The 8,494-nt window shown below is 46.9% G+C and overlaps 1 protein-coding gene across 1 annotated transcript; it reads left to right on the top strand.

The window, feature by feature from the left end:
* Positions 1-1,188: 1,188 nt before the first annotated feature.
* Positions 1,189-7,991, top strand: klf6a (Kruppel like factor 6a). The gene is made up of 4 exons (XM_033638943.2): positions 1,189-1,535; positions 3,099-3,666; positions 4,484-4,607; positions 5,307-7,991. Exons 1-4 carry the CDS (start codon positions 1,434-1,436, stop codon positions 5,356-5,358), a joined length of 846 nt encoding a protein of 281 aa, XP_033494834.1. The 5' UTR covers positions 1,189-1,433; the 3' UTR covers positions 5,359-7,991.
* The last annotated feature ends 503 nt before the right edge of the window (positions 7,992-8,494 follow it).

The raw sequence follows: 8,494 nt of genomic DNA, 5'->3' as shown, positions 1-8,494 counted from the left end.
AACTTGAGAAGTTCAGAGCGCTCCGGCAAAAACACCAGGCTCTTACAGGGCAGATACGCGAAACGTCGCAACACAAAAAACGCAAAAAGCTTCATTCTCATTTAAATCTATTAAAAAACAGGCGCCTCCAGCTGCTAAAACACTGTCTGTGTGATCAGGGCCTTCGGTGGGGAATTGAACTTGAGCTCAGTTGAACCGAACCAAACAGGGCAAGTGTGAAAGCACCCTAAAATAAGAAGTTAGGAACCTCTGTTGTAACACGATGGGTGAAACTGCTGGTTTAAAATGTTCCTTCCATGTATCTTAACTAAACTGGGGTAAAACAAATTCTTTAACTTTGGGGAACTACTCTGAATATTAATTCTGCCACACACACTCTTTTAAGTGCAAATTAGATGAAGGAGAAAAAACCCTTTCCTTACTAATGGCGTGCTGCACTTGTGGAACCAACGCTCCGGGACAGAGTGCAACTCTGATCTTGTACTTTGCAGCGATAAAGCAGAAGTCCCCAGTCTATATTAATTCAGTCAGAGAGGAGAAGTGAGGACAAATGTTCCCTCTAAACTCATACGTGTGCTCCTGATAACACAATAATATCCTGCCGTCCATTAGTCACTGTGTCCCAAGACATGGTGGCTGATGTCAACACATGCACTTCACCACAGTTACAGCCGGGGTGAACTCATCTCCTTAAACAGCAGTGTTGCAAGTGCAGCTTGTGACAAAGTTACACACACACACACACACACACACACACACACACACACACACACACAGAGAGAGAGAGAGAGAGACAGAGAGAGAGAGAAGGGACTGTTTTCCACTGAAGAGGAATAAAACTGTTTCGGCTCACATGCGCTGTCTGTGGCGAAACACGTCCCCGACAGAAACAGGCTGCACACACACACAAAGCGAGCACAGAGTCCGTCAGCCGCTTATATACATGCCTATAAATAACCAGCCAATCAGCGGCGAGACGCTCGGAGTTAAACGCGCCAATTAAAACGGAGCGAGAACCAAATTAAGTCAGAGGCCGCCGCTCATTGGCCCGCTGTGATATCATTTGCAATGCCTTACGCTGCTCGCCGCTGATTGGCTGGCGCCCCGCAGGCGTAATCCTGCCGTGAGGAAGGGGGGGGCGGGCGTCGAGGTTTGAATAGGGAAGTTTGCAGAGCGCAGTTGTTCCCCATCCAGTCCGGTGCAGTGTTTGCAAACACCTTGAACAGCAAGAGAGGAGACGAAGAAGAAGAAGGGGGGGACTCACTGACGGACGGACGGACGGACGGAGGCTCGGCTGCTGCTGCTGAAAACAAGCGCTCCTGCTCCGCGTTGAGGACCCGCTCCTTTCCTCTGGGTGTTTTATTCCTACCTGACGTCTAACTGCAGCTTAACACTCTTTTTATTTTAAAAATAAAAAACCTCTGTGGGGCAAAATGGATGTTCTACCCATGTGCAGCATCTTTCAAGAACTTCAGATAGTTCACGACACGGGCTATTTCTCAGCCTTACCTTCCCTGGAGGAGTACTGGCAGCAGGTGAATATATCTAACAACTATTTTTTATTTTTATTGCACTGTTTGAGCTTGTGTGGCAAAGCGGAACTGAGAGCTTTCGTAGATTAGTTTAAATAAAATGACAGTCCAGTCATGGTGGGTGTGCACACCGGGGTTTAGACGGCGCCCGTGCGTTCACCTCACGATCAGGTTGGTTATGAAGTTTCTGGCAAGGCTGAAGTGGATCAGTGTGTCAGTCTGACAGCTGGAGTCGAGGCTCTGCTGCGCCAAGATGAATGGGGACAGAGTAACTCAAGCAGCAGCAGCAGCAGCTACAGTCTGACTTCTTCTTCTGCTTCTCTCAGTGGGTAATGTGAGGGCACCAGAGCTGCAACACCAGCCTGTGTTTTACACTCAGTCAGGATCATCATTTCTTCTGTGTAGTGGCTCCACATTCTGAACTTTAAATATCTGATCTTTTCACCCGCACGCCACCATATTCACTTCCCTTTTAACATCCATTTGCATCATGCTTGGATTTGAATGGACTCCACAACATGACACTATCAAATGTCAGCCGTGGCCAAGTCCTGCTCGCATGAGTAGGTAGCAGCACAGCTGGAAAACATTGTGTAAGGGCTCCAGGAGCCTGGAGGAATTTTTTTTCCTTGCATCCACCTTGTCAAACCTGCTGTCTCTGAGCACCTCCTAATGAAAGGGTCCTCGCTTTTCAACTTTAAATGGCCCCCTGAAGTCAGTGAGAGAGGGGGGCCGGTTTGTGTGTTGGGCTGGAGTGGCTGACAACACTGAGGAAGGATGTGATTGCATGTCAGAGGTTCAGCAGCTGAATGGCTCATGGTGGTGGTGGTGGTGGTGGTGGTGGTGGTGGTGGGGGGGGGGGGGGGGGGGGGGGGGGGGGGGGGGGAGTTGAGCGGCTTCCTTAAAAGGAGTCTAGGTTTGTTCAGTGAGTCATTGGAGTGCTGAAATGACAATGCACGTATCAGCGTTGAGCCGCGCTCAGGTGCAGGAGAGCTGGGGTTCAGAGGGGTGACAGCTCAGGCCTGCGAACATCACATGGAGCTGAGGTGGCTGCATTAGATAAGAGAGGCTGAGCTGCATCATGAAATGCAATGCATATTATTGTCTTAATCAATCATTTAAGTCTAAAATGATGCACCGAATTTGCTTGTTTTATCCGACCAGCACACTAAAACCCCCAAATATTTAATTTACCTCCATATATGATGCAAACAAGCAGCCGATCTTTGTATTTAACGAGCTGGAGTCAGAAATTTTTGCTTGGAAAATGACCAAAATCGTTAATTTTCTCTCAGTCGACTGATCTTCCCTGCTCTAATGTCTGATATGTACAATAAAGATAAGTGCAGCAATAGCTACAATTTCCTGGTTAATGCTTCTTGCTGTAAGCACTTAACAAATATTACGCCACACAAAACATTTTGGGGGTATGTGCACATGCATCATTTAAAAGGATTTCCCACACAGAAGCATTTTGCTGCTGTGAAAGAACCTCCTCTCTTCAGGGCTGCTGCTGCTGCTGCTGTAATTCATTTATCCTCACTGTGTCTTCTCGTTTCGCCGCAGACATGCCTGGAGTTGGAGCGCTATCTACAGAGCGAGCCTTACGTCTCCACAGCCGACATCAAGTTCGACGGGCCGGAGGACCTCTGGAGCAAGTTGATCTTGGCCTGCGGGGACAAGGCCAAGGCCGAGTCCGACCCAAAGCTGCCCCCGGCCCACGAGGAGGACAATCAGGACAGCCAAATCTTAGACACCAACAGTGTGAATTCCGACGCCAGCAGCGAAGCTTCAGACAGTTCTGAGGAGCTCTCGCCCACACACAGCTTTACCTCCAACCCTCTGGGCTCTGTCTTGGTTGGCTCTGGACCTTTTAGCCCCTCTGTCATAAGCACTCCCCCGTCCTCTCCGGAGGCCAACGTGACTAACGGCTGGGTGGCCGCACACGCCGGGTTGCACTTGCCGGTCAAAATCAGGAGCGGCGGGGTGGCAAAGAGTACGGAAAAGACGGGACTCATCTGCGGGGATGCGTCTCCGGACGGCAGGAGGCGAGTACACAGGTGTCACTTCAACGGGTGTCGCAAGGTTTACACGAAGAGCTCCCACCTAAAAGCACACCAGCGCACTCATACAGGTGAGTCTCAAGCACCTATCAGAGCCCACGCTCCCACACAACACGACCACATGTGATGTAAACAGAGACTCCAGGGACATGAGGGTTTAAATCTGCTGGTCTCAACTCAAAGCTTTTCATTCACAGTTAAAAAATCTAACTTTTTACTGAGTGACTGGCGGAAGTGCTTTTAATTCAGTCTTCCACCTTAATGGCGTCGTCCATCCATTGTGTAATGTAATTAAAGGTCCACATTGCATGATGTCCTCAGCTGCAGCGCTGCGAGTATTAGCTCTGCATGGCTGGATACCTAAACTGTGACCTAATCTATCTGGAATGTGACTGACTGAGCCAGCGAGCGAGGGAGCGACACAGAGAGACAGCGAGCGAGGGGGGGAGGGGCTGCACATGGGAGATAAAAGGACTTGAAAACAGATTGAGTTTCACCATGGGAAAGGGGTGAATGGGCGGGGAGCCAGGGGGCACTGAGCTGGAGGGGCTCTGAATGGTCATTTGAGCGCTTCTTATTTTTGATTAGCGGCGTGAAATTGCACGTGTGGCTTTTTTTTTTTTTTTTAATTTCATTTCCTATACTCCACATATTCATCTGCACAGCACCGCTCGTAGCATGTTCCAGGTCAGCCAGTGACCCAACAGGTTCGGTGGAATCTGGGTCCGCAGTGACTTGTCAGCACTTCTGTCATGCTCCCCCGGCCTCAGGCTGATTGATCTGAATGCATTTGAATAACAACAGCGCAGAGCCGGCCAATCACCAGCCTGAGCTGGAAAACACTGTCATGAGCTCATTGTGTTAACCTTCTACTTGTTTGTCCTGCAGGTGAGAAACCTTACAGGTGTTCATGGGAGGGCTGCGAGTGGCGTTTTGCACGGAGCGACGAGTTGACCAGACACTTCAGGAAGCACACTGGGGCAAAGCCATTTAAATGCAGTCACTGTGACAGGTAAGACACGTAAGACACGTCATGTATCTGCAAGTAACATCACCGGGCTTTCAGTAAGCCTCGGGGCCTTTACACAGAGCTGAAGCACGTGCATTTTTTCGTTGATGTGATCTGATTTTCTTGCGTCACCTAGATAACGGTGCACGTCTTCAAAGATTGAACGCACTGATGCATTTACAAATATATCATTTTACTGTAACACAGCCTTTAAAACGAGGAAAATACAACACTTACAATATGATGATATCCAAAATCTAGCCCGATATCTAGTCTTATATCCCGATATCGATATAATATCAAAATATCGCCCAGCTGTGGTGCAAATGAGTAACAAAAAATTGCGATAAAGAAATGTCAAGCAAGATTTGAGGTCATTTCAAAACAGTGCCCACCAAAGGTCACTTAGAAGTTCCCCTAAATATCAATATGAGTATTGGCCTCAAACATCCAGCATCAGTCGACTCCACTAAAGATGAATCAGGAGGTCATTTGGAGTTTCGCAGCCTCCTCTCAGCAGGAATCACTCTCAGATTCTTCTCATCTTCTGAAGCATTAATATTTAGGATCACAGTAGCTCAAAGCTCCCCGCAACACTTGTTTCATTCATTCATTCATTCATTCCTTAAAACATGTCTCATTTCCCTGCAGTCCATCTGCCATTGTTACTGACTTCCTCCTCCCCTTCCTCTCTGTCCCCAGATGTTTCTCCAGGTCTGACCATCTGGCTCTTCACATGAAGAGGCACATCTAGAGCAGGGCGAAGCTCCAACCAAGCGACGCAGCGCAAGGGGAGAGTTTGAGAGGAGAAAAATGAAAAAAACAAATGCCGTCTCCCGACCAGTCTCTCGGTTGAACTGTCCCAGAGCGGAGTCGTGGGAGTGTGTTCCAGCCAAAGCATGCCGTTTTGCACCATACTGAAACCCAGTGCCTCCGGGACCTCTCTTTGGAGAAGGGCGCTCTGAAGGTTGTCTGTTGCAACAAGAGGACAAAATCATGGATGGGGAAGATGTTTTTTTTTGTTTGTTTGTTTTCTTTTTTGATTGAGAAGGACTTACAACACACACAAAAAAAAGAAGAAAAAAAAAACAATAAAAGACACAAACAAAAAGAGTGAATGATTTGTATGTATGGTGCATGATGTTTTGGGGGACATCTCCCGGACAGCAGATACACTGGTACTTTACAAAACTGTCTGAGGTAAGCATGTGTGCACTGTGAATGTCTGAGATTGGCGAACCGGCCCCCTGAGAGGACAGAAGAAGAGTTTTTGGGGAGGAGATGGATTGATGGATGGTGCGGGGCTGGTACCAATGTTGCTGTGGACTGAATGGGTTTCTGGGGGGAAGCATTCCATTAGTGTTTCCCCGGTGGCAGCGTGAGGACGGGGCCAGGATGGAAGTTCCTGCCTGTCTGTCTGGCACCCAGACTGGAGGGGGGTTCTCCGAAGCTTTTGAGGCCTTGGGTTTGACCAGAGAGAGAAGGTGGACGTGTGTCTGGTCAGTGACCCAGGGACCAAAACTCCCCCCCCCCCCCCTCTCGGTCACTGTATGACAGGAGCTTTTTTTGGTGTTTTTGGTGCAGCTACTAAATGTGCAATGTGTTATGTAGCCTGGTTTATTATTTTTTTACAAGCTACAAAGCTCATTTGTAGTCCAATTGTATAAGCTGTGTGCTTAGAGGTATAACACAACTATACTATAACTTCAGTATCATAGACAGGTGTTGCATGGTTCTAGGGTTTGTTCATTTCATGTTTCCACTGTAATCAGGACTGCAAATAGTTTCAATAAAAGTGCAGCTAAAGTGCGAACGGTTAAATGTTACAATATTGTACATAAAGCCTCGATGATTTCCTCCTTTTTATTTTTCATCCGTTTCATCCATCTGGCTGGAGACTTCACCGCTTACTCATTCTCTCATTCATCCTATGCCTTGAGGAGTACTTTTGATTTTTGTACTTTCTTTTCTATCTAATAATGCACTGTTGACCTTAATGGTGCCTTATGCAAGTGACTCGGCCCCCTGGTGCTTTTCGCTCCCAGGGGAGGTCACGTTTGTTGTATGGGTGATTCGACAAGCTCGATCAAGGCTCAGTTACACATTAACTCGCACCTCTTTGTGTTCAGCGACAGTCGTCCGCATCTGTTGATTGTGCTGCTGAAATGTAAACGTTCTGAGAAGCACCTTTTGTCAGTTTGCTCGCCATTTTTCGTCTTTGGACATGTAAATAAGACATGCGTGTTTGTTTGGAGCACTTAAATTTGTTTATTAAAGACATTAACTACTGTGTAGTATGTACTCAAGTCCATCACACACAGCTCTAAGGTACAAGACAACCAGACTGGGTAAACAAAAACGGGGTTTTATGTGTCGTTCATTCAGTGCTGCTCCTTTTCTCGCTGTATCCCTCCCCACCGACGCCATCGCCCCCCCTCCTGTCCCTCCATCCCTGCAAGTGGGACTGAAGAAAAAGCTAAAGATTTATTGTAATTAACAGGCTGCAGTCGGACAGGCCTCGCCTTGTACTGCCTCTCAGTAATGAATTGCTAAAGGCTTTGTTGGCATGGAATCTGTCACAGACTGCTGACTGTGTAGGTTGGTTATTGACCTGTCTGGGGAGCGTTGTTTTAGCCAAGCTGCAACAGTATTATGAAAACCACAGGAGCGAGCGAGGGGGCGGGGGGGCTCCTGGAAGGAGATAAAGATCAAGCGTTGACACATGGAAGTTGGACCAAAAAAAAAAAAAAAAAGACAGCATCTCCCTTTAAAGGTGGATCTGTTAGATTTATATTGGAGGTGGGAAGGGGACTGGACAAAAGGTGGAGGCCGCAGTAACCATAGTGATCACACTTATACTGCTGCAGGATAAAGTGATCTGTGCCACCCACTCCAGATCAGCCACCTCGCTGTTGGAATTCAATGTTGCAGCGTGGCATGCTACGACTTATGGATTTCAGATCAGCAGGCGAAAGAGACGGGATGAGTACAAACTTGAAACTGCTTGCTGCGATAGATTTTGGAGTGCTGGCAGTGCCTTTTGTGGGCAAAGGAGGGGAACATCCATTCTGTGAAAACCGGCAGCCAATACTGTTCAAGTGGTAATTGAGCCTTGATTAAGCCCCATGTTTGCTCGCATCTTTTATCATCATCGCTTTCATCCCACTACCCCAACGTCTTCTGTCACACACACACACACACACACACACACACACACACAGCTCTTTGTTCTCAACTGAATCTTTGTATAAAAAGAAAAAAAAAACAACTTTTGTAAAATTGTTATGTTTATGCTTTATGAAATTTTTATTTGAAATTGTTTTGCAAAATTGTTATATTTCTGTATGAATGTATTTTTTATTGGAATAATAAGAAGTTCTTATCTGACTTTGGCTTGCTTCCTTTGTCTCATTTGTTGATTCTCCTCAGTTATGCTTCATTATTGTGACTTTTTTCTTTCTTCTTCTGTTTTTCGTTGCCCGTGGGAGGTGTGCAGCTTGTTGAGGATGAATGGCTACATTTCAGCTGCACTGTGCCCTCCAGGAATATGGACACAATTAGATTAGGGCAGGGTGTGAGCACCAGGGGTGCATATCTGACATTTCAAATTTATCACTCAAGCAAGAAGAATTAGGAACAGGAACACTTTGTGCAGTATAAATTCTTTGTTGAGCAGCTCTAAGTGGCCTCACCTCTTCCTGACTTGTAAATACCAGCATGAAAATATCTCTCTCAAATGAGCAAATTATATCTTTGCAGAGACTGGTTGCTAAACACAGAAACCTGACGCACCTCGCTCCCAGTGGCAAACACTCTGATTTTTTTTCCCTCCCTATACACCCCCTAGAAAAGTTTGTGTAAAATCTCACTGCAGAGGTTTCAGTTCTAAA

The sequence above is a fragment of the Epinephelus lanceolatus genome, chromosome 20 (assembly GCF_041903045.1).
Source record: "Epinephelus lanceolatus isolate andai-2023 chromosome 20, ASM4190304v1, whole genome shotgun sequence".
In the NCBI taxonomy this organism is placed as follows: domain Eukaryota; kingdom Metazoa; phylum Chordata; class Actinopteri; order Perciformes; family Serranidae; genus Epinephelus; species Epinephelus lanceolatus.
Note: the sequence above shows the minus strand (reverse complement) of the source record. Positions and strands in the feature narration are given on the sequence as shown.

Bases quoted from the DNA above. Each gene is read 5' to 3' on its own strand.
- klf6a (XM_033638943.2), top strand. From the start codon at position 1,434: ATGGATGTTCTACCCATGTGCAGCATCTTTCAAGAACTTCAGATAGTT. The intron at 1,536-3,098 runs GTGAATATATCT...GTTTCGCCGCAG, and splicing joins TGGAGGAGTACTGGCAGCAG to ACATGCCTGGAGTTGGAGCG. The intron at 4,608-5,306 runs GTAAGACACGTA...CTCTGTCCCCAG, and splicing joins AAATGCAGTCACTGTGACAG to ATGTTTCTCCAGGTCTGACC.